We start from the raw sequence: 27900 nt of genomic DNA on the forward strand, positions 1-27900 counted from the left end.
ATCCTTTATACGCGATTATTATATTTGCGAAAACGTGTGTCATAAATTACAGAGATACGCGAGTAATATAGGTATTTTACCCAAAATATAATGTGGAGGCAAATCCGCGGTTCTTGAAGAATCTAGTTGAAATAGATGTATATTGACGCATTTTTTAATGGGTGCTACTGAAATCGGATGAGCACCAAAATCAAATGCATATTGCGTGACTTTTACCCACTGTAAGGTTTTTTTCTGCATTGTGTGATGCAACTGACAGCACACTTTGGCCGCTGAGTGAAACATCGAAATATGCATTGTAGATAATGAAAGAGATTGATTCGCTGTATCCAAAATCGGATGCGCATCAACTGATTTTAAATAATTCGCGAATAAAAGGCTTTTTGATTTTAATATTTTTTTTAATGATTGTAATTTTAATATTACTCTCAATTTGCTATCCTTATAAGTTATCCCATTAAGTAACTAAGCTTTCGCGATGGTTAACCATATTTCTTGATGAAGTTTAGCAGAGTACATTAATTACACTGTGCTACAAAAGTTGACAAAAATTTTTTGCAGGGTTTCTGATGCATATTTTCAGTTTTGTAGGAGTCCATGGAAAACGAAAATACCTTAGGTATCTTTGGGTGGCGTTACGAAATAAGTCCCCAACGAAATAAATCCCCAAACTGAAAATGAAATAAGTCCCCAAAATTTTATACACAAAACAACAACAATAATTTTAATTTTTGGGGATTTATTTCATATTTCTGGGGATTTATTTCATATGAAATTTTTGGGACATATTTCATTATGAAATAATTCCTTTGGAAATGAAATGAATCCCCACAAATAAATTTAGGGTTTTATTTCATTTCTCTAAAATTGCATATTAATCAGAAACTTCATTTCTCTAAAATTGCATATTAATCAGAAACTAATAGAAAAATCCCGTCAGACATACTGCGCGAGTCGGTGTTTTCTCATGTAGTTATTGTTTTTCAATTAGTTTGTTAAAGAGCGTCTACTGATCAGTATGGAATTCAAAATTATTGCCGCTGATAAAAAAAGTTCGGAGGTATTATATGTTCCAAAAATTATGTATATACAACACCTGCATTTGCAGTATAAAGAAATATGAAGCATAGTCATTAGAATGAGAAAGGAATATGTGGAACTAAAAGCATAGGGAAATGTGATTGTGAACGCAAATTCTTTTGTGATGTATGAAAGTAGTTGTTTGGGGGAAAAAGGACGTGTATTGGTATCAAGTTAAAAATTCGCGCGAAGTTGAAAATCCAAGAACCCCCGTTTTTCACTACATTTACCGTTATAAAATAAAAAAACGAAGTGACCCAAAGAAACCAAAGGTAAGAGACCTTAAAGCCCAATACGATAAAGTCTTAAACATTTATATAGAAAATAAAAAGGTCGAAAACTAATTTCAACAAAGGTATTTTCGTCTTCCATGGACTCCCACAATACAACACCAGAACCCCTGCAAATTTTCACTGTAGCACAGTGTTATTGTACGGGATTTTAGCGAAATAGTTGGAGAACTCCCAAATACAGTATAACCTCGATAATCCGGACTCCACATGTTTCGGCGGTGTCCGGAATATCGAATTGTCCGGATTACCGAGTAGCTACAAAAAACACATATTTTTGTATTTTAATGATAAATTAATTTAAAACTTATTCAATAAAAACATTTGATTTAACATAAAGGAGTTCTTAAATAAATTAAATGCATAAGTTATCAAAAAATAGAATTTGAAAATATATTAAGATTTTGACTATTTGAAGTCTGCAAACAATGACATCATCGGAATCATTTATTTCTATAGACAATAAGGTGTAAAAGTTACTTTCTCTGGATAAGTGCGGCGTAATTTGCAGGGAAAATATAACACCGTGCAACCGTAGTGCAATGGTAAGCATCCCGCTTTGCACACTTTATACCCGGGTTTGATTTCATGCACAAATACCTCTCAGCGAAATATTGGCGACTTATCCCAAATAATTCAAAAACTTATCTACAAGTGGTGTCATAAGACCCGTTAATTTTTGGGCGGTTCGGTATCTGTGGACCGGAAACGGAGAAAAAATATAAAAATCGATTATTTTCAAAAGTTTTCAGCTATTTTCACGTTTAAGAACCGGTCATAGACATTTAGTATGTTCCAAAAAGTTGTTTGCTGATATCTTTGCAACATTATTGCGGTCCATTGTTTTCCTTAATTTTGAACGTATTAGTATCTATCGAGCAGGGACCGAGAAAAGAGGATAAAAATCGCATTTGATTTGCTATTTTGACCATTAAGAACCATTTCTACAGACTTCGTATGTTCCAAAAAGTTGTTTACTAAGATCTGAGGAACATTTTTCTAGTTGGTTGTTTGCTTAAATTTTGATCGGTTTGATACCTGTAGACTAAAATCCGAGAAAAAATTAAAAGATAAATTGGCCTTGACGATTTTGACCTTGAAGATGAGGTTGAATGGATTTTATGTGTTCACAATTATTATTCTTTAAGACGAGAGCTACAACTTTTCTTCTACGAGTAAACCAAATTTTTAACGGTTTAGAAGATAAGTGCCTGTGACATCAAGGCCTCAGGTCTTTGGGGCCATTACCGCAAAAGTTGAAATGATAAGGAAAAAGGACGGGACACGTGTCTTCTTATTTCTTCTATCCCGCTGCGTTGTCAGAATATGGTTAATAATTTTCCTGTCGCACAGTGATATAATATTCTCATCTGTAACAGTTCTTGAAATTTTTGGAGAACCCTTCAGACGCTTTTCTTTTGCTCAACTCTCTATTGCAATTACAACCAAAAACTCGGAACAAAATTATTTTCCTAAGGAGTTTGTATTGAAAAAGTGAATTCTACCGAATCTGCTTTGCAGCCTTAAAATGTTCTACGTGAGGTTCTGAATTCCTTTGAGAGAGCTTAGAAACAGAATGAAGAATATGACGAAGTACTTCTCCTTTCTGATTTCTCTTTAACGCATATACCCACTTACATTTAATGGCTTTATGACCAGCTGGGAGATCTTGTATAATGCACGTTCTCTTTTCCTTCAACGACTTCATCTCTTTCTCCATTGCTTCTTTCCATTTAAGACTTGACTTGCTGGATCTTGCCTCTTCATAATTTTGTGGTACATTTTCCTCCACCACATTATTCAGCGAGTTTGGTGGTACTCTTCTTGGACGACCAGGTCTTCCACTTCTTACAACTCTTGGCCTTCCAGGACCGCGTCTTGGAGTACTAACTTCTGACGATTGCTCCTCCTCACTTGGCGTAAATCCACGAAATTCTTCAGCATCATACAAACTATCACTATCTGAAGGGCTATTCTCAATTTCATTATCCGCACCGTTATCATTTTCTTCCTGTTGCACGTCTTCGTCGGCATCTTCGTCTATACTAATTTCTTCTGGATTACCATTCTCGACATGTCTTGGGTTATGACAATTCTCAAAACAAATAAATTCCTTGTCTTTCTTATTGAATCCACCACCATGCATTATATTTTCATAGAATATGACGTCACGCCGTTTGATAACTTTTTGGGCACTACTATCATACAATCTGTACGCCTTTGCAACTAAAGAGTATCCCGCCATAATCAAACTAGAGCCTTTTTCTTCAAACTTGCCTTTTCTCATTTTATTTAATGCCACAGCCTGAGAACCAAACACTTTAAGGTGGTTAACTTTGGGCTTTTGACCACTCCAAACCTCATGTGGTGTTTTCCATCCAAAATTTTTGTCGGACAACGATTTCTTAAATACACTGCCGTTGCTACAGCTTCAGCCCACAAATTTTTATCCAAACCCGAGTCGATTAGTAAACACCTAGCCATTTCAACTATCGTACGATTTGCACGTTCTGCTATGCCGTTTTGTTGGGGCGTATAAGGGACAGTTAGTTGGTGTATGATTCCATTTTCTTCCAAATACTTGTTAAATTCACCACTAACATATTCCCCACCGTTATCGTTTCTCAATATTTTTATAACTTTGCCCGTTTGGCGCTCCACCATGCTCTTAAAGGTTTGGAATTTATCGAACACCTCACTTTTCTTTTTCATAAAATAGACAAAAATGCGTCGAGATTTATCATCTTTAAATGTGACAAAATATTTGGAACGACCAAGAGATTCCACCTCGATGGGTCCCCGCACACGTCTAAATGAATCAAGTCTAACACATCCATAGATTTGTCCTCTTCGTGTCTTGGAAAAGATGCAGCATGAATCTTTCCAACCATGCAATCTTACAGGGCTCAGCAACAATCGACTGACTCAATTTCATACCACTCACCATATCTTTATCAAAGAGGTCTTTTAAGCCTTGGTAATTGAGATGACCAAATCTGCGGTGACATAGGTTGTCATCACCATTTGCAGCGCATAATTTTTGTTGGACATCGTTAGCTTCAAATACAAATAAATTATTCTCTTTCTTGACTTTCAGCACGAGTTTACTACCGCTCCGTTGTTATCAAATTTTACTTTACAGCCATTTTCAATTAATTTGCAAATCGATCCAAAATTACCATTTAATTCCGGAGAGTATAAAACATCCTTAAACCTGATCTCAAATCCATTTACATAAACCGTCACAATTCCTCGTCCTTTTGCCGTGATCGATTTTCTGTCAGCCAACATAATTTTTTCTTCGCATTCTTCAAAAGTCGTAAAAAATGAGCGATTCGAACTCATATGGCACGTGGCTCCACTGTCCATTATCCACTTGGCGTTTGGCACATTTCTAACGGTTTCAACCATTGCCACCATAGAATATGATTTGTGATCTCCATTTCTTGATCTGCATTTGTTCGCATATCTTTTAATCTTGCCTGTCATTACTCCAAACGCTTTTTGACTCGGTGTAGCTTCATCACCCTTACTTTGATTCCTTCGCTCGTACTCTTCCTAAAGTTTCACCTTTAATGCAGACAACTCTGGCAATTTGTCTCTTGTTTCGATTGCGACGACGAAGTTTTCGTATTCCTTCTCCAAAATTGAAAGTAAAACAATTACCAGCAGCTCCTTTTGAATTTCAATGCCAACATCCATCAGCTTTTCAGTAATTTCGGTAAAATCACACAAATAGTCGGTCATGTTCTTGTATTCCTTCATGTTCAGGTTCAGCAACTTCTTGTACAGTGTCACCTTTTGTAGGGGTCCCTTTGGCTTATAGACATCCCTCAGCTTATCCCAAGCTTCTTTGGAGGATTTACTGTGTTTAACATAGTTGAGTTGAGATGACTTAAGGCCCAATGCAATTGTGGCCAAAGCTTTTTCGTCGTCATCTTCCCATTCCAGTATCTTTTCTGCTGTCCTGTTTGGATCCTTCACACATTGACCATTAACATATTTCCAATATTTCAGCACACTCTTCATATGGACGCTCCAAGACTCATAATTTGTCTCGTCCAATTTCTCAATTTGGTACAACGACGAACTCATCTTGTATGAAATATTTCCTGCCGCTTGCTATTGAATTTAATATTCTTCTCCAACGAGCAATGGGCCCATAACCTGATGGAAATATCCCAAATAGTTCTCGCTGTTCCCAAAAGTTATTGAAAGAGGATCGAATTAGTTTAACTTCTTAGGTTACAATTCACTTTATTTCAGTTGGATAAATTACAAGAGAATGAGAGACTACAATAATCAATGTTATCAACATTATAAACATGTTAATGTTTTGCATACAGCATATGACCAGTGATGATCACTTGCAATTAATTTACTACGTCCGTAGTCACTCATTTACCATGATATACAATAACAAACAAATATATAAATTTAGTAAATATTTAAATATCTTACGAATAAATAGGGAATGCTGTTAACGATTTATGCAGAAATATTCTCATAAAAACAAATACGACATTTACATATTTAAAAGATCTTTGACCACTGGAAACCCTAAATATCTAATTTCAGTTTTTTCGATCAGCTAAAAACTTGAAAATATCTGAAATCATGTGGTACCGTTATACATATGGAGGCTACTTCATAATTTTTGGTGGAGAAGATTCTTGACCCCTGGGAACTCTAAATGAAAAATTATAGCTAATGTAGCTAAAAACGTAAAATTATCTGAAGTCTGGCGGTACATTTATCAAAGATGTAAAACTCAATTGTGAAAAATTATTAATAGATGGAGTTAACCTCTGTTGTTACGATATCATAACAACATTCTGTTAAGTAGAGAGTGTACGAAAACCGTTATTCTCTAAAATGCAATGGAATGTTGACAAAAAAAAAAAAACAAATTTAAACCAGGCATGACCAAAAAGAGAACGGAGAAAATGTGAATGTATTCAAAATATTGGCAACTTATAACAGTGTGTAAGTAAGTTTGCATTCACACAAGCTATAAAACAATAACAAATCAAAACATTTGTTCTCTTTTGTACGCTCTTTCTGTGCATTCGGGTCGTGTGCGTGTAAATTGCCGAAAATCATCGGCACACCCGTGCCAAATGTGACCATGCTTGATTTAAACTCGGCATTAATTTTTTTTTTTTTTTTTTTAACAAAAGCGATTAACATTGCTGTTAACCATTTCAGTAAATTGTTTAGCCATCTATAACCAACATTCGGAACTATTATTACATGTTTTTGAAAAATGCATCTGGAACTCGATCTAGGAACCCTTGATTTCATGAAATTGGTTCAATGAAAAACACTCTAGTGTGGCCAAGGACTATGGGGGATATACAAAAACGTGAACCGATATAGCCAAATATTGAACTTGATCTAAGGTCAGACCAAAGACACATGTGCACAAAATTTCAGCGCTCTAAATTCATTCGGAAGTTAAGACCTAAATACATAAGCTGCCTCGCCTGCTTGCTTCTGATAAAAGAATTAAGAAGGCCGAGGCAATTTTCGCACTAGGTTGCCCTTTTATTTTTTATTCTTTTATCAGAAAGAAGCAAGGCAAGCAGGCGAGGCTTCTTATGTACCTAGGCCTTTAGCGTGATTACAACAGACGGGCGGACATGGCTAAATCGACTTAGAATTTTACGCTGATCAAGACAATTATACTTTGGTGGATCTAAAATGATTATTTCGATGAGTTACAAACGGAATGGCAAACTTTATTATAAAAATAAATTTGCAATAAGTCTGATCATTATAGAATTCTTCCTATGTGGAACCCCCATTAGCCCCCAAAACTTCGTGACGTTCCGAAGAAAATTGCGACCTGTAGCGTGATTAAAAAAAAAATAAAAATGGGAAGTATTATCGATTATTGCGATATCTCCGTTGTTTGACCAAAACCAACTTATAATACCCTCCCCACATAGTGGTGTAGGGTATAATCGTCATCAAATTTTTGGTATACGGCAAACGTTTTAACATAAAGGTATTACCTCTCCACATCTTTCCTGGAAACAGGTGTTTTAACTGTATTCTCCGAAACCATATTTACGTTACGAATAGAATTAGCCAACTTCGCCCAGTAATCACAAAATCCGCTTGTACTGTAACGTAAATGGGTATATATATTTAAAGTCCTTGGTATCTCAATATTCTCGTACAAAAGAGGGATAATTCTCCGCGTTCTTTGTTCTGTAATGACAAAAAAATGCGTTAATGAAAAATAACAACTTATATATTCATATGTATATTTTTAAATAAAATGAATGGTAATTTATAATAATTAAGATGATAATAATTATCAAAACAAAATATTGTATATATTTCTATGAAAACATTTGGGTTGTGTTAAAAAACGCAGATTTACATTAATATTTCAAAATATATATTATAAACTAGCAGAACTGGGTTCACTTTGCTGGCCCACCGTTTTTTTAATGGCGACTTTTGATGTCTTTTTTACTTCACAATTCAAAAATGGGTATTTCCGACCTCATTTTTTCGGTTCCATTGGTATTTATCTACCAATTTAATCTATAATCTTCCCTTTCTTTAACGGACTTTTTTGGCACTATGGTTCTGTTAACCCAGATAAAGCCACTGGTCGTTTAAACGCCACAAAAAATGGTTGCAAAAATTGACGTAAAGCTCTGCACGAATATTTTTGTGCGGTTTTTTGCATTTTGTTATAGTATTGTCTGTTGTCTGTCATTTCACGCTTATAACGCTTCATTTGACCTACCTATTTCCACGCAATTGGCCTAAAACCCAAGCTATTCAAAAAAATCGACTTTTTTGTAATTTTCGACTTTTGATGAAAAATTTAAATATGCGATAAAAATTTAATCACAAATGTTGGAATCATATGAAGTCAGGGATTTGTTAGGAATATAGTAAGAGTATTTTCTCAACCAAAAACCAAGGCATTGGCATGTAAGGATACACCAATTTTATACTCCAAAGTTTTTGGCACTTTTAAAAGAAGGCCCGATTGCAGGAAAACTATACGTTTTAGAAAAAATGTTATTTTTTAAAAAATGCTTAAAAAGTCTCAAATATATAATTTTCATAAACAATTTTAAGTTTTATCGCAAAAAAATTCTCGGCGCTAAGTGGGTTAAGAATTGATAATCATCCCTGTCTTTATCCTAACGCGATTTATTTAGAAACAAAAAATATGAATATTGTAAAACTTATCGGCCTTAAGGCTTACTTTACAAAATCTTTCAATAAATAAATAAAAAAATAATAAATAAAAAATTGTCGAATTCTTCAGTTTTTTGAGACATAAATGTTTTCAGTTTCGTTGCCGATGGGCAGATCTACTCTTTTTGCACCGTTGAACGTCTCCATTTAAGGCAATGTGCAAATATACCGCTTTTCTTAATAAAGAAAAGTGTACCGTGGCACATTCAAAAAAAAAAAAAAAAAAAAAAAGAAAAAAACTCTTGAAAATCGTTTGTTTAGTTTTCGTGATAAAACATATTTAAAATTTATCGTGGCCGGGATTTCTGGCTCCAATATTGCTTCGCAAATTAAATTGCAAGCCGATGCGTTCACAAGTTTAGCAAATATAGCGATTTTAAAACCATATGGGCCACCGAAATCCACCAACAAACATATAGCCTATTTTCATCACGGTACATTCCTGAAAATTTCACGAAAAAACTGAATTCCTATTTAACCGATTTTATCACCTTTTTCCACGGGAGGAATATGCAGATTTCCGCCACAAAATCTAAACAGAGTACCACAAAGTCCTCAAGTCCCTAGCCGGCAGCACTTGGGGTGTAGATAAAGAAACCTTGTTGACCACATATAACGCGATAGGTCGGTTTGTGGTAAGCTATGCTGCTCCAGTTTGCTCCCCGGGATTATGTGATACGAATTGGAAAAAGATTGAAACCTGTCAGAATGCCGCCCTGAGATCAGCAACAGGTTGCCTCCTCAAGCCTTCAGTGGACCATTTACATGAGAAGGCAAAGATTTTTCCAGTACAGCAACACAATAAGATGCTTTCGTTGCAGTACTTGCTCGGGTGTTACCGTGAGAGCCATCCCAATCACCATCTGGTGGGTAGGCCTGTCACATTCAGGCAGATCAGGAAGGATATCTATGCTCTAGAGGGAGAGGTCCAACGATACAGGAGAGAACCCCTTGATCAACAGGCATATCAAGCAGGTTTATATAGCATTCACATGGACGCAGTTGCTAAGGCCATAAGCAAATATAGTGTGAATAAAGTCCTCGGAGTACATCCCCCCATCTATCGCAGCTGAGTAGCGTCAGCTACCACGACAAACCAGAGTAGTTTTGGCTCAACTATGCTCGAGATATTGCAGTCGCCTAAATTCTTATTGGGGGGAAATCGATCGCGCCGTGCAAGACATCTGCCCAGTATGCGGCATGGGCCCGCTCGACACACTGCACCTTTTCAACTGCTCCGCCAAACCTACTCCAGTGGATCTGTGGTTACATGCCGTTGTAGCAGCCACTTTCCTGGAACTGGAGGTAGAAGCAGAGTCAGATTGAGCAGAAGAACGAACACACAAACATACAATAATAAACACAACAACTTTGTGCATTGAAGTTATAGAGATCTGGATTTGGGCTATTACATTTTGTTGCTTCTGGAGCTGATGAAGGTTCTTGTTCAGCTGCTGTTAAGAGTTGCGGAATGTCTATGATCGATAGCGGTTGATTATATTCAATTGGGTTCTGGTTGGAACCATATGATGGCATAAGATATGAAGCTGGTGTTAACCGTGAAGTTATCAGTGGAGCAAGAATTGATGGTGGAAAGGTTGGTGTGGAAGCATTGTGTTTATTAGGGTAACCCTAGTACTACCACATAAAATGCAACAATCTGGCAGCATCATAGCAGTGTTGCATGCATCAGTAGTTTTAAGTTATTATCTCTCTTTTTTTTCGATTGTTTGAGTGGAGTATTCCCCCATTGGTTATTATCTCTCTCTACTCATTGTCAGTACACAGTCAGTCAGTTACTTTGCAACCACCAATTAATAGACTTCTCATCTGTACATATTTCGTCATATTTCATTGTTCTTCATAATTAACACTTTATTTCAACTCATAAAACAACTTAAAGTTTTATTCAATAAATGAGTTGATTGTTATGTTTAAACATCGTCTTTCATTCAATCGACCACCTCCGTAAGAACATAACAATTTGGCGACGAGGATTTTGGATCAAAGATGTATCATTCTCGCTAACAATTTGGCGACGAGGATTTTGGAACAATATGTATCATTCTCGCTAACAATTTGGCGACGAGGATTTTGGAACAAAGATGTATCATTCTCGCTAACAATTTGGCGACGAGGATTGTGAATTGAATACAGTACTCAGTAACAAAAGGAATTTCACAATTTCATCAGAACTTTCAACAAGGCTGCGTAATAACATCAAGACATCGCACACAATAAAAGTTGTGGCAGGAAGATTTTCAAGGAAAACATCAAAAGGCACAGGCGCAAGTTCATCAGGAATATTCTAACAAGAATTTTCAAGAAATCTTCAGCGATCAACACTCACACAAACAACAATTTGCAGTCTCACATACATATACAGAAATTTTTTTCAGCTCAACACACACACCATTACCACGTTGGGAATTTCATCATTTTTGCAGCGCACACATACAGACATACGACGGCAGCGTCTCTAACAAAATTGTAACGGCTGAAAACACAGACACTAGAAAAATCTAGACATGTCGGAACAAGCGAATATTGTGAAATTACTTGCACTACAGCAAGCACAAATTGCGACGCATTTCCTGTTGCTAAATAAACTCACACAATTCATCGCTGGACAACAACAAGGTGCAAACACAGTTTCTTCATCAAATCCAGGAGAATCATCAGTGGCAAAAGCCCACCTCATGGAATCTTTAGCTAATTCCATGACGGATTTTCACTATGAGCCTGACAGTGGTTTATTATTTGAATCGTGGTACAATCGTTTCAAACACATCTTCGAAAGGGAAGCAAGTGCACTGGACAATGCAGACAAAGTAGGACTTTTGTGAAGAAAAATGTCCAACCACATTCATGAGCGTTTCAAGAATTTTGTTCTACCAAAACAACCCCAAGAACTTTCATTGGCAGACACAATCAAACATCTTACAAAGCTATTTGGCCGAACAGAAACACAAGTAAGTCTACAAGTGTCTCCAAATTACAAAGATGGAAAATGAAGATTTTAAAGAATACGCTAGTCGTGTCAATCTTCAGTGTGAACTTTTTAAACTGGATGACTTAACTATAGACCAGTTCAAGTGTTTAATTTTCATACTTGGTCTTAAATCATCACAAGACAGTGACATCAGAATCCGTTTATTAAGGCATCTCAATGAAAGTAAGGAAGTAGTCAACTTAGAAAAGCTAGTTGATGAAACACAAAGCATTTTGGATTTGAAAAGTGACACAGCACTAATTTAGGGAAGCCAAAAACAGTGCAACAAAATTGGTAAGCCTCAACAAAAACAAAAGATACCAAAAACAGCATGTTGGTATTGTGGAGATATGCATTATGCAAAACATTGTCCCTACTCCAAGCACAAGTGTACCAAGTGTCAACAGATTGGTCACAAAGATGGTTTTTGCAACAGCATGCACAGGCAGAGCAAACCAAATCACAACAACAACAAACCTCAACAGAGCAAAACCAATCATGATCAAAACTCAGAACAGAACAATGTGGGTCAACAGAATTTTAACAACAACAAAACAAAATTCAGCACAAAAACAGTATCTACAACAGATCCAGTCAAAATCAAGCAGGCAAGAAAATATGCTACAGTGAGTATTAATTCAAAGCAAGTGAAACTACAGTTGGACAAGGCATCAGACATTACCATAATTTCTAAATCAACGTGGAAAAGAATCGGAAAGCCGGATGCATTTGAAACCACAGACACCGCCGAAGATGCAGGTGGCAATAAACTCACATTTTTTGCAAAACTTTTTCCAATAGAAGTGTCAGTTGCAGGAAAATCAAAAATTGTGGATTGTTACATTTCAAATTTGGAATCATTAAATGTCCTAGGCATAGATTGGATTGAGAAATTTAATCTATGGGATATTCCAATAGCAAAATGGTGTCATCAGATCAAGTTCACAGGAACTAAGTCATTGAACAATGTTTATCAAGTACTCAATGCTCACTTTCATCCCAGCCCAAAAAGACAAGTCAAAACAGCACTCAAAAAAAGGGAAGAGGAAGGAGCGACCGCAAAAGCATCTTCAAGAAGAAAAACTCACAACGTATTCAACGTTCATAAAAATCTATGTTCATCAGTTATGGACAGAAATCAGAAAAAGGAAAGTCAGTATAATTCCAAACACGGAAGTCGCATCAAGGTACATGCAGATCAACTTCAAACAAAAATAGGCGATACTTCTGCTTCATCAAACAAATTATCACCTTTGGACATATTACTTCGAGAATTCAACATTAAATTGCCGTATACAGATTCTACAGCATATCAACCTGAATCATCCACAGAAGACAACCAGTTGAAGTAATATCCAGAACCCAGGTTCAAACTTAAAAGGGGAGATATTAGGGTAACCCTAGTACTACCACATAAAATGCAACAATCTGGCAGCATCATAGCAGTGTTGCATGCATCAGTAGTTTTAAGTTATTATCTCTCTCTACTCATTGTCAGTACACAGTCAGTCAGTTACTTTGCAACCACCAATTAATAGACATCTCATCTGTACATATTTCGTCATATTTCATTGTTCTTCATAATTAACACTTTATTTCAACTCATAAAACAACTTAAAGTTTTATTCAATAAATGAATTGATTGTTATGTTTAAACATCGTCTTTCATTCAATCGACCACCTCCGTAAGAACATAACAGTGTTGAGTTGCCAATGGATCAGGTTGCAAAGGCACTGCAGCTAAGAATTGGAAAGATTTATTATTATTTGACATGCCATAATTTGTTTAGAAGGATATTTTATCACTGGATAAAATTGGCGGCCTTTTATTTGAATCCCCAGGAAGGGGAGGAGCGTAACACATTTTAAGATATTACAATATCCTTTTGTAAATTTTTATACAGTTTGGCAAGGAATTGTTTTCAAACTAAGAAAAATGATACTTTTTCATGCATTAATTGGTGAAAATGACAAACAGTTGGGATAAAAATGTCGGGTTTTTTGCAAAAATTGGTCGGTCGGCTTGTTTAAGACAGATTGAATGCATAAATAAAAAAGTAACCCACGTTCAAAAATAACCAGCCCTATTCTGAACATTCCCATGGGAACTGTTTCCCATGGGAACGAAATTTCCCATTCCCATGTTTTCCATCAGCCCTATTCTGAACATTCCCATGGGAACGAAATTTCCCATTCCCATGTTTTCCATATTCTCAACGACGTGGGAACAACAAAAGATGGGAGCTGAAATTTCGAAATTCGAAATCAGTTACACCAAATTATTATAGCATACTTTTGGGGGCTGTAATTATGTTTTGTAATACAAAATGCCTATCTGCATTGAATTCGCGGTTTTTTAATTAGATTAGCAAAGCACAACTCACTTAATTCAACAACCGTGCATTCATTTATGGATTTTTTAAGTGAATGGAGTCAACGATGTGTGATGTTGTTCTAATAAGCACATTTTCTTCAGAATGTGCGAATTGGTGTACGCATTTTTTTAATTAGTAGGCAAACATAATTTTTGTGTATAAAGTAATAGGAACTTTTTAAGTTTGCAACGAATTTAAAAATTGTATGTTGATTCGGAATAATTTTAGTTAGGGGTTTAACGCGTATATCGCTAGTTTTACTTATTCCTAATGATCGCTAGAACACGTATTTTGCATATTTAAAAAAAAAATGAAAAAGATAAATTCGGATATTTTTCTCGATTATTTCATACATATTTCAGAAGACGTATCTCAAAAAAAAAAAAAAATAATAATAATAAATAAATAAAATACGTTTTTGATTGAATCTAAAACTAAAACACATGCCCTTGCAAAATTTCAAGCTTCTACGTTCAAAAATAACGATCCTATTTAAGAAAAGGCATTTCGGAAAACGGAATAGCATTGCAATAATTTAGCATATATGTATGTACGTTTGTGTGATCGTTGTAGTGTCGTTGAGGAGACTAACACGTTTTCAATAGAACGTTAGTCGTCTGATTTAAAAAACCCGAAGGTTATTTTACGAAAATGAATAAAAGTTGTAAAGATTGTATATATTATGGTTATTTTCCAATATATTTTAATAGTTATTGCCAAAAATTTCACCATCAACCATGACTCTTTTTCTCGTATTTCAATACATATGGTATGTTTACTACTTTTTTTTTTTTTTTTGTTCGATAACATAAAGGAAAATTTTTTTATCGGTGTAAAACATGTTAGATTCTTGCAGGTTTTTGTATCATATAAGAATATGCAAAATCCGAAGTCGTCTAATGACATATTTTACAGTACATTTTGTATGCTTTTATTAAGCAAACACATGGCGATTATAAATATTTGCAATAATTTTCTCGTGTAGATGTCTTAAAATATGAAATTACATAAAAATATGAAATTTCTTGAAATTTTTTTTCAAACTCCCACACTGTTTGCTGGAGAGATTTTTCCCACAAAAAGACACAAAATTCTCCCACAATTCAAGATAGAGAATGTATACTTTTTTCCCATGGGAACAAATTCCCAATTCGAACTTCATTCAGAATGAGGGGAGATGGGAAATGGGAAAAAACTCCCACAAAATTTTATTCAGAATGGGAATGGGAAAAAATTCCCAACTCCCATGCGTTCAGAATAGGGCTGAACAACTAAAACAAATAATTAACATGTTATACAAGGTGGCAAACAAATGTTTTAAAAAGGTAATGAATGTTTCAAAATATCCAATTTTTTCGGTAAATACTTAAAAATTATGACATGTTATTATTTTTATTCTTAATATGAATTAACTACTAACAAGTAGCAACAATATTTGGTATATAATATTCCTACTAAGGGGGTTACCATATGTACCAGATGGTATTACATGTAAACAATGTCCTATAGGTCTCAGACCGGGAAAATCTGAAAACTAAGAAGTTTTATGAGTTTTTTAATTCACCAGGATGGACTACCACCAATTACAATAAATATTGCCTACAGAATAACTCGATCAGGAGGGTTTCCAGATCGACTAAAAAAGTACTAGGTCTTATTAACAGTAAATGGGACCAACTAGGCCCACAACCAGGGCCTACGAGTGTTTTATTTAACTCAAAATTAATTAAGAGATAAGAATACTTCATGAAACAGTCGAAAATAGCAGATTTGGAGACTAATATTCCTCAGGAATGTGTGGGTACAGATTTCTACAATTTTCAAAAATGCTTACTACCACCTACTGGCGACACTTTGTGTACTCTGGAGTAGTACAGTGGCATAATTTTCTAAGTGACGGGGAAATTATGCATGATATACCATAAAAGAAAAAAAAACTTAGAGAAGACCTCAATCTGGCTGTTAAAAGTTAAAATAGGATGTCTACAACAAAGTCAGAATATGCTGGCAATATCTTCCATATACATTTCTAAGTGATTTTTGTACTTTTTGATTTTTGTATATTTCGGTTTGTTTTAGAGAATGTTATTCTCCCTCAATTTGATTTCGGTTAAATAAACCACTTTTCAGACCTGATTATGGGCATAGGTGGTCCCATTTATTGTATCCCAATTGTTTGTCATTTTTCACTAATTAATGCCTGAAAAGTGTTCGTTTTCTTAGTTTGAAAACATTTCCTTGCCAAACTGTATTTGTTGTTGTTTGCTAAACAGCATACATAGTAGAGTTGTATAATCTAGTTCATTTGAAAGATCTAGTTCAATAGTTCAGCTCTTTTAACTGAACTAGTTCAGTAATCTAGTTCATAGTTCACTATCTAGTACAATCTTTCGGATCAGAATCCTTCACCGGCTCTTAATCGTTCGTTGGATGAAAACACATACATACATACACCAAATAGAAACAAACAATAGAATAATATAATTTAACTACTCCAGAACAAAAATATTACATTTGCATAGCTTCATTCCACTCATAAAAGTTGGTATAAATTTAAGAAAATACATCCTTCATTTAGTTGGCTGGCAAAAAATGTTATGCTTTGTGTGTGTGTGATTCTTTTATTTGTTCCTTTTTCTATCCAAAACAAGGCACATTCAATAGGTAATGGATTCGGCATATTGGAATATGTTATGTTTTTGTAGAAATCTTAATTTTCGAACATCTATTCCATGTACCTTGATCCAAAACGTAAACAAACCCATCCCATAACGAAGGCATCACTTAACACAGACGACGGCGTCATTTTATGCATTTGTGAACGACATGTTGAACTAGATTGTGAACCGTTCGTTGATCGTACGGTCACCGACTCTGATTATAGTTCAGTGAACTATTGAACTATATCGACTGATCTAGTTCATACGCTCTTTTCAATGAATCGTTCAATTGAACTATTTCGTTCGTGAACTATACAACTGTAATACATAGAGCTCATTTACACGAGACAACAATGTTCGCTCTAAAACGTGCGTTCCGTTTTGATTCTCATTCGTAATTGCATTTTCAGGGTTGCGCTGTTTAACAAGCGTACCTTTTGAACGGTAGACGTACGTTTTTACATAAAGTTACCAAAAATGATTATCTACCTATTGTACATGAATATTCAAAAAACAATTCTTTGGAAAACTACAAAAACAGGTAAAAGAAAGGGTTAATAATATAAATAACCATTCATGAAAAATTCCGTAAAAAGTATTGACACATGAGGGTAAAAAAATACCTGTATTACCTGTCGTAAATTATTAAAAAATGGGTATCAATTCATGAAGTAGGGAAATACCTTACCCTATGTCAAAAACAGGTCAATAAAATTACATACTTTACTTACACCATGTTTCTCTTACAATTACAACAATTCTCTCATAGAGAACCATATGTCTTTGTTGATATCAGTGTTTACACACTGAAATTAAAAACTGTATAACAATTACAAGAAACATTTTTTTACAACACAAAATAAATAAATTATTATGAAATTATTATTTATTTCTTGCACATATCCATCCAAAAGTGCCTTTTGTACGTTTTTGTACAATCATTTCTACATTTGTTCCCAACACTGACCAATTTTGCGAATGAGAATCAAAGCGGAACACACGTTTTAGAGCGAACAAGCGAACATTGTTTCCTCGTGTAAATGAGCTCATACGCAGTCGAAGAGAGAGGACTAAGTGGTGTTTTACATTTATACGATTGCTCGTACGAGATTTTGTCTCCTCTTTGATCATATTCGTAAATTTCACTCACAGGGTTGCATTTTTTGTAACATAGCACCAAGCGTACATTTTGTTAAAAATACTTCATGTAAAAAGAAGGTATTTTATAAAAAATTTAAATTATTTAAAATACTTATAAAAAATGGAACAACTTTACTTTACCCTGAAACCTCGGATTTTTTTGGAAAAAAATATTTCGATAGATCTTGTCTTCCTGATTACGGCAATATATATTTTTTGGCTGGGACGCACCCGGTTATCCGGTTATTTGATCCGTAAGTTTGAATAAAAAACCCACCCGTAGAACCGGTTATTTTGAACCGACTTTACTTGATATGGGTATCATATGAAAGCTTATGGAAATGCCTATCGAATGGTATACGGGTTTATACCCGTCATATAACCAGTTCGACAGATATATCCAAAAAACCGTTTTTAAAACCGGTTATTTTATAAAAATGTTAAATCGTTAAAAATAACCAAGTTTTTCCTGTATTTTAAAGTTTTCCTAGACAGACGGCCTTCGGCCGGGGCTTAAGATTTTCATCCCTGGGGTATGTCCAAAAACCGGCTACGCAATCCAAAGTTTTCCTACATCCAAGTTTTTCCTATATTTTAAAGTTTTTCTAGACTGCCGGCCTTCGGCCGGGGCTTAAGATTTTCACCCCTGGGCTATGTCCAAAAACCGGCTACGCGATCCAAAGTTTTCCTACATCCAAGTTTTTCCTATATTTTAAAGTTTTTCTAGACTGCCGGCCTTCGGCCGGGGCTTAAGATTTTCACCCCTGGGGTATGTCCAAAAACCGGCTACGCGATCCAAAGTTTTCCTACATCCAAGTTTTTCCTATATTTTAAAGTTTTTCTAGACTGCCGGCCTTCGGCCGGGGCTTAAGATTTCCACCCCTGGGGTATGTCCAAAAACCGGCTACGCGATCCAAAGTTTTCCTACATCCAAGTTTTTCCTATATTTTAAAATTTTTCTGGGCAGCCGGCTTTCGGCCGGGGCTTAAGATATTCACCTCTGGTGTATGCCAAAAACCGGCTACGCGATCCAAAGTTTTACTAAATTAATTTTATTTCATTACATTAACATGGTATTCTATTGTAAAAATTTAGATTTTTATAGAAAGAATAATGTAAATAGTTGAAGACCAATATCTCCGGCTCCATATATGGTACCGCTGCGAATAGTATCGCGTTGGAAAGGTTACAGTGCAGGCTACAAACTATGTGATGTACTTCATAATCGGTTATTTTTAATGTTTTTAAATTTTTTTTATAAAATAACCGGTTTTTTGGATATATCTGTCGAACCGATTAAATGAAGGGTATAAACCCGTATACCATTCGATAGGCATTTTCATAAGCTTTCATATGATACCCATGTCAAGTATATCGGTTCAAAATAACCGGTTATACGGTGGGTTTTTAATTCAAATTTACGGATCAAATAACCGGATAACCGGGTACGTCCCAGCCGAAAAATATATATTGCCGTAATCAGGAAGACAAGATCTATCTATAACAAAAATTTCAGCGTTATCCGAGTCTTAAGGGTAAAGTAAAGTTAAGCCTAAAAAATAATCATTTTATGGGCCAAATAATTTTTTATGCACAAATTCATTGCAAAATTGCATTTCGTTTCAATTTCTCTTACTATGTTTTGCAACTCTGCTTAACAAGAATAACCACCACAAAGAGGAGACAAAATCTCGTACTAGCAATCGTTTAAATGTAAAACACCACTAATACATATCAACCAGGGGCCTAATTACGTCATTCGATTATATCGAGTAGTTGCTCCTGAAAAAGATTTCAACACGATAACAAAGCGGCATGACAAGATTCGATCGAAATCGTTGATCGAATGTTTCGAGAGTAACCGGTAATCGAACTATGAAAACCTATGTGTTGATCAGGGAATATTATGAAGGTAGATGTAAAAAAATGTTTATTTGAAAGCAAGAACAAAAAACAATATTATGAATGAGAATGTAAATATCTGTGGAATTTATTGAACAATACATTGAATAATAATTTCGGAATGAAGTTGTGCTAAGAAAATAAGAAAATTATCAATATTTGCAAAATCTTTTTGACATTGTTGTAACAGATTGCTAATACATCTACCCATGGTACAATTAGAAAGGTAGATGCATCGGCGAATTGCTACAACAAAGCAACTTTTTTTGTAATGTAAACTGTCAAAATTTTCGCCAAATGGTCTCTTGTTGTCTCTTTTTATCGCTTGTGTTTGTCTATAAAAGTGTAGACATGCTATCTCTTTCTTACCGAATCATATGGTTTTTTGTTTTGATTTTTCATGGCGAATTGCTAGTTTTTTGACGTTTTAGATTCGATCAGCTGGGCTGAGCCATCTACCTTTCTAATTGTACCATGTGCCGACGTTGATGAAGTGCGAGCGAAAAAATGCGTCCTCGGGTTTTAATTTCTGTGACGAAGAACAAATTTGGTTTATTTTTGTTATGCGTGTTGATGCATGATAGTGTTTAAAGATCATTCATAGTGAATCGTTGTATACAAATTTGTTTATTTTTATAAAGTTAATGAAAGTAAAGATTTTCTTCGCCGTGGAAAGTCATATGTTTTATAAATATTGCCAAAGCTAAGACTCTTAATACATTCATGTTTATCAACTTTTGTATGTGAAGACATGTATTTTTTCATATATTAATAAAAATTGTTTTACATATTTCACAAATACTGTTGATGAATTTTTTGTTCCCCACTGTTTGTTTTTTCTACCTAATTGTACGGATTTAACAAACCCACTGGGTTTCAAATGTCAATTCCGTTAGGTATATGTAAAATAAGTCCTCATAAAGAAGGTTAACCCGGCAAAAATCTATAATATAAGATAATATTAAAACCTTTCAAATGTTTATAGTAGGTGAACACACATTTAAATATAAGGATTTTAATTTTTCATGAATTAACTGTGTACATTTAACACTTTTAAATAATAAAAATAAATTCTGTTCGAATGCTGGTAAATAAATCAGAAATTCATACGATAGTTTATTAGAATTCGGACCGAAAGTCTGCAGAAACTTCCGATTTTCATCCGAATTTCGGTCAGAGAACACGTCAACCACTCCATATGACTTTCGATCAGAGTTCGGCCCAAACTCGCATCCGAACTCGGATATTTCTTCCGACTTTCGGACCGAATTCGGTCCGAACTCGGATTTCTCTTCCGATTTTGGTTTGCTGGGTTGTTATTTTGTGTAAAAAATGATGACAATTATTTACTAATATCGTTTTTATTCTATAAACCGACATCAAACAACAATTTTTACATTTTAACAAAAAGACAATAAGAAATCTTTCATTTTATTTGTTTACTATAGGCAATTTGGCTAGGAGAAATTACTCGCAAGTTTATGCTCAATTACTCGATAATTTTACTCGATAACGAATATAGTCATCCCAACTTTGAGTACTCGGGTCGAAACAACTCGATATCGAATCACATAATTAGGCCCCAAGTTTGAGTAGCGACTGTGTTGCTTAATGCCATGTTCATACCAGTGCTTTAATTACGTTGTTCGCTCGTACAATTACGTACACGAATTAACCCGTTCACATGACACTCTACATAGTTCACAGCAACATAACTCATGTTTGCATATCTTTTGTTTACTAATTTTAAAGAAAAATACATACAAAACAAATGTAAAATTAATTAATATGAACTGAAAACAATATTGTCCTTCCTTCAGACATAAAATGGAAAACATGATTAAAAAGAATAAAATTTAGTATTTTTATTCTTTTTAATCATGTTTTCCATTTTTTTTTTTTAAATGCTAAAATTAATGAGAGGGAGAGACTTGCCAAAATAAGTTTTTGGTACACAGATTTTCATGCAGGCATTTGATTTTAATTAATGTCCCTTTTTTAGGCAATTTGTCTGGAAATTTCTAGTTTTTGAAGTTATTTTCCAAAAAGACTGAAAAATCATTAAAGATTATGTCTAGAGTACGTATAAATAATTTTATGATATTTGGAAAGTCCTGTATCAGCCAGTCTTGCCACATATTAGGCTAGCCTTTAAAGGCATTGTCCTGATAGAGAAAAAAATCGGAGCATAGAACAACGTTTTTTGCACTTTTCTTTGAAAATAGTTTTTAGAAACATTGTTAGCAATGTCGTGATCATGTTGCTTTTATAAAAACAAAAATTTCAACACCCATTGTTGCCGTTCAAGCCAAACAATACTACTCCCTTCGATGAGTTTCATAGAATCACTCCAATTCTTTTTTGGTGCGTTTTTTTTCATGTTATGTCGTATTTTCGCGGGCTTTGTGTGGTATAAAATTCATAGTTCGGATGAAAATCAGCATATCTGGCGTAAAAACGATGTTTTACTTGTGGAAGAAGCCAACGCACACCCAAGTAAACTGTCGCTATCAAAACGCTTCATAAGAAGTGTTATTGTTTGGGCTTGAATAGCAACAAAGGGTGTTGACATTTTTATTTTTATAAATGCGAACATGTTCAAAACATTAGCGGTATTCACTCATGGTGGTAAAGTGGTATTGTAGATATTGTACATCTTGTTAATATTGTAGATCTACAACTGTTTACAATACCACACCAACAAAATACATGAAAGTTTAATTTACCACATGGTTGTTAATTTACTCGACCTAAAAGTATTGTAAACATTCCATTGTACTTTTACAAGTGTGTAGAACAGCTGATTGTTGTGCCATCACTTTGTTGTGAGTTTTATTTTATGTCGGAGTTTTGTTTTTTTGGCAGAAAAATGGGAAAATAAAAAGAATAAAAGAATGGAGGCCAAGAAAAAAACATTTTTTTATGAAAAAAGTATAATAAAACTAAAACTAAAAGGTAGACTTACGACGACGTTAAGATGTTTTGATTTGTTTACGATATTCACAAAAAATACATTCACACTTTGTTGTAAAAAACCCTGGTACATATAGTACATTAGCAAGAGTTGTAAACACCATGAGTGAATACCGCTATTGTAAACAATATTTCTGAAAACTGTTTTCAATGAAAAGTGAGAAAAAATTGTTCTATGCCCTGATTTTTACCTCTACCAGGCCAACGCCGTGAAAGTCTAGTATAATATAGGGCAAGGCCTATAGAAGGTCGGCCATTCAGAGTTCTGTTAACAACTTTTGACAACAAACATAATAGATTTTATATTATTGTTATTTGAGTTTCTTTGTATTTTAAATCACAACAATGTTGTTGACAACAAACATAACAATCAGGTGGGCTTAGTGTCCAACTGTATAAACTGTGATAGGGTAAGTGCTCCTAAGTCCGGCATGTACCAGTAGTAGGCAAGGCCTATAGATGGTCGGCCATTCAGAGTTCTGTTAACAACTTTTGACAACAAACGTAATAGATTTTATATTATTGTTATTTGAGTTTCTTTGTATTTTAAATCACAATAATGATTTTGACAACAAACATAACAATTAGTGTCCAACTGTATAAACTGTGATAGGGTAAGTGCTCCTAAGCCCGGCATGTACCAGTAGTCGGCATCTTTTGTATTTGAACACAAATAACTAAAAATTACTATAACAAAATATGAAAATGATTTTAAAAATACTTCAATAATATTGTCATCTAACTTTGTGCAAAATTTCATTGAGCTTAGACCATTTATTATATCGGAATTTAACTTCTTGTTAGTAAGTGTTTTCACCACAACCGAAAATGCATGTCGCTTAAGAAAAAAATAGTGTCTGTAATTATATTAAAAGCTTTGTTCCTTTACTTTTTTTAATGGTAAACGTGGTAAAAGAGAAAAGTGTCAAAATTGCCCTCTCATGAACATTTTTACCAGAAAAGTAAAGGAACGGAAAAATTGTAGATCTGGTAGCAATGTCAAAAAGAAACATAAAAATCAAATTTCGTCTTTCACAGTTTTTAATTTAGTTTTGTCAGCGTTCGACTTTTTCTTCTGTTTTTCGTCCATTTTTTTCTTCATTGTGAAATAATCGTCAAACAAAAGTCGAAAAATCAGTTAAGGAACGCTTTGCAGGTTAAAAATGGTAACAAATGGTAACCTCAGGTAAGTAAAGGAACACAGCTAAAATGAACAAATAATACCATTTTGTTGTGAATGTAGATAATATTCAAAAGAACACATAAGAAAATGAAATTATTAAAAAATTATTGTAATTCTGTCATATAAGCTGATGCCTACTTTAGGGAGATCAAAATGTAATGTTTGCCAGAAGTCGGCATGGGATGAAAAAGTTGCTCTTTGTCAATTATTTTTAGCTCGAAATTGTAAAAATATGTTAAATAAATACTTCAAAGTATATTTAATAAAAATTAGTTGTTATGCGATTTTAGGCTATATTAGGCCTAGTTTGAAGTGCGTGCGTTTGTGGCATGCCAACAATTAGGTTATAGTTACCGGCTATAATTAGGTTATAGTTACCAGCTATACACAATAACTATTTTTTTTATTTATTTATTGAAACATTTTGTAAAGTAAGCTTGAAGGCCAATTAGTTTTACAATATTCATAAGAAGCAACATATTTATATTTTCTTCTTGATGCAACTTAATTGGAATGTGAATGAAAAATGTAAAAAACTATTGGCTTTTCAAATAATTAAGTTTATGTTATAAAAACCTAAAAAAAGAAATTTATACTGAATTCCAAATATTAAAGAAATCTTAAAATTATTTAATTTTTTAAAGCAAAAAATTCATTTTTTGTTGTTTAAAATAAAAGAAACCATCAACTCATAACATTTCTTTACTAAAATACGACATGCCGACTACTGGAACATGCCGACTATTGGGAAATGGTGCCGACAACTAGCAAAAAACCACTGTTTCACTAAATTCGATTTTTTCTCAATTTTCTCGAAAAGTAAACAAAATTTCGAAGCCAATAAGCTTTAGTTTATAGCAATTGGACAAATTTACTCGGAATGGTGAATGATTGAAGTTAGGCAAAGCATTAAAGTGCCGACTATTGGTGCACTTACCCTATAGGGCAAGTCTGGCTAATACAGATTGTACGTACTCTAGACATAACCCTTAATGATTTTTCATAGTCATTTTTTGGAAAATAACTTCAAAAACTTGAAATTTCTAGCCAAATTGCCTACAAAGGACATTAATTACAATCATGCCAAAATTACGTCAGGAACATAATTTTTTTTCTATCGGAATCAATGACAAAACTACTGAAAACGATAGGGAACCAATTATTCCACCATTCTGATTACTAAAATGGCATAAAAAGCGAACAATTTGGAAATTATTAATCGATTTTTGTGGTGGTAATTTTCAATTCTTTCTTCTTCTTTATTTTTATTTATTTTTATTTTATTTACTTGCTTTGCAATTGAAGCCAATTTTGAGGCCAATTTATATAATTACAAAGAATACACCTAAATATCATAGCTACTCTAAAAACAATTTCATATATATAATTCATCTTAAATCTAGAAATTGGAGATCTAATTATTTTGGTTACAATTATATTCTTTAATTTTTTTTAAATTCTTCATTACGTCATAGCTACTCCAATTTTAAAGCAACAGATTAATAAGTATATCGTATAAGTTATTAGTTAAATTATGAAATGATCATTAAGAGATGTATGATGTGGTATGCAAATGATAATAAGTTTTCGCGCAGTGATAAAAACTGGTTAAAGCTAGAAAAAATTCTTCATTACATCATAGCTACTCCATCCGTTATTCGGATATTGGTGATCGTACAATAATATTTCAATGATACATATATGATATTAAGTATATATTTATAATTATTTGTTGTTACACAATGATGTTCAGCTCCCTGTTCTTAGCGGCTTGTAAAAGAGTGTATTCATCATTATGATCTGAGATACGTATGTGGTCGAAAAATAAGAGTGGAGGAACCGCTCAAACGAAGGGATCCACCACAATGCACCAATTGTCAAGAATTTGGGCATACAAAAACATATTGTAAACTCCCTTCAGTTTGTGTAAGATGCGCTGATGTTCATAAGACTGACCAATGCCCCCATCCGAAAAACGACCCAAGTGTCAAAAAGTGCAGCAACTGTGGAGAGAACCATACTGCAAACTACAGGGGTTGTCCCGTATATAAGCATATTAAAAAATCAACCTCAATGAGGACCTCATACAATGTTCAACAGCAATCTCACTATATCCCGCCTACATTTCCAAGTCTAGTAAACACTAGCAATATCAATAACCATGCCCCCATAAACACGAATTATGCATCTGCACTAAGATCAACCGATAGTACGTCCAAAAAACCTTGCATTGAAGACTCTATTGAAAAGTTAGTAGATACTATGAACAATTTTATGACAAATATGCAAAACATGATGCAAGATATGATGAGGAACCAAAGCATGCTCATGCAGGTACTTCTAAAACAAAAATAGGTCCGCTATCAATTTGTTTTTGGAATGCAAACGGCTTAAGCCAACATAAACACGAAATACAAAACTTCCTTACTACAAACGATATCGACATACTTTTAGTATCAGAAACACACTTCACAACCAGGAATTGTTTTAGAATTTCTGGTTACGCAACCTATGACACCAAACACCCGTCTGAGAGAGCTTGCGGTGGAACGGCCGTGTTAATCAAAAACATAATAAAACATTATCCCATGCCAGAGTATAGGAGCGACCACATACAGGCGACTTCTATAGTAATAGAACATATAAATTTAGTTATATCAGCTATATACTGTCCTCCTAGACACAGTATTGCTAAACACCAATTCAGTGACTTTTTCTCCACACTTGGACACACATTCATAGCAGCGGGGGACTTCAATGCAAAACATACGTTTTGGGGTTCTAGACTTATAACACCAAGAGGAAGACAATTATACGGCGCCATAATGTCAGATAAATTGAACGTTATATCAGGTGGTCAACCCACTTATTGGCCTTCTGACCTGAAGAAAACACCAGATCTAATTGACTTTGCCATAATGAAAAACATAAAACGAGAGCAGATATCCGTCTTGCCGAAATTTGATTTATCGTCCGATCACTCTCCAACAATTCTCAAAGTATTCAATACAAAATTAGAATGCAATTCCGTCACATTACCGAATCGACACACAAACTGGTTCAAATACAAAAAATATGTCAGTACTCACCTTTCCGGGGGCTTTTCGCTAAAATCGACTGAAGAAATTGACTTCGCAGTTGAAACTTTCACAGATGTGGTAAACAGAGGCGTCAAAGTCGCGACTCCTCAGGAACTTATTAAAAGGGAAAATAGGTCGTATTACTCATCACATATTGAATCTCTTGTAAAGGAGAAGCGACACGTTCGTAGAGAATGGCAAAAATATCGATCCCCTGCACTAAAGAGTAGACTGAAAATCTGTGAAAGTAAGTTGAAAAAAGCATTGAGAGCTATAGAAGAACAAAATCTCAATAATTTCCTGCAAAACCTAGACCCTTCTGAAAAATCTGACTATAGCCTCTGGAAAGCAACAAAAAATATGAAAAGTCCCATTGCACATAATTCTCCAATTCGCCTCGAAAATGGAAGTTGGGCGAAAACAACAGAAGAAAAAGTACAGGCATTTGCGAGGCATCTAGAATCCGTATTTACCCCAAACGATGGGGTCTCTACGATTCATCAACCAGAGATATGCGACGATATTCACAACCCAATACACTGTAATGTAAAAGACGTTCAAAACTCTATTAAAAAACTAAAAGTAAAAAAATCTCCTGGGAAAGACAGTATCACTCCAAAAATGCTTAAAGAACTACCATATTCAGCTTTAAAAATTATCTTATTTATTTTCAATAGTATGCTTCGACTTGGTTACTTCCCAACAGCATGGAAATCGTCAGAAATCGTCATGATTCCCAAACCAGGAAAAGATCCAACTCTAGTCAAATCTTACCGTCCAATAAGTTTGCTCTCCATACTCTCCAAAATGTTTGAGTCAATCTTATTATCAAAAATAACACCTCACATTGTTGCGCACAATATTATTCCTGACCACCAATTTGGTTTTCGCAAACGTCATAGCACTATCGAACAAGTACATCGTATTGTCACAAATATAAGAACAGCTTTTGAGAAAAGGGAATTTTGTTCTGCTTTATTCATTGACATATCCCA

At 34.4% G+C, this 27900-nt stretch overlaps 1 protein-coding gene across 2 annotated transcripts in view; it reads right to left on the minus strand.

Moving 5' to 3' along the window:
• Positions 1 to 27900, minus strand: part of Myd88 (myeloid differentiation primary response protein MyD88) — a 159504-nt gene that overhangs the window by 17560 nt on the left and 114044 nt on the right. For both annotated transcript variants that reach the window (XM_073992675.1, XM_073992676.1), the window contains exon 5: positions 7388 to 7586. In XM_073992675.1, the coding sequence (XP_073848776.1) occupies positions 7388 to 7586 (199 nt within the window). The remainder of the gene's footprint in view (positions 1 to 7387; positions 7587 to 27900) is intronic.

The sequence above is a fragment of the Musca autumnalis genome, unplaced genomic scaffold, assembly GCF_047663935.1.
Source record: "Musca autumnalis isolate F117 unplaced genomic scaffold, ASM4766393v1 scaffold_5, whole genome shotgun sequence".
NCBI lineage: Eukaryota > Metazoa > Arthropoda > Insecta > Diptera > Muscidae > Musca > Musca autumnalis.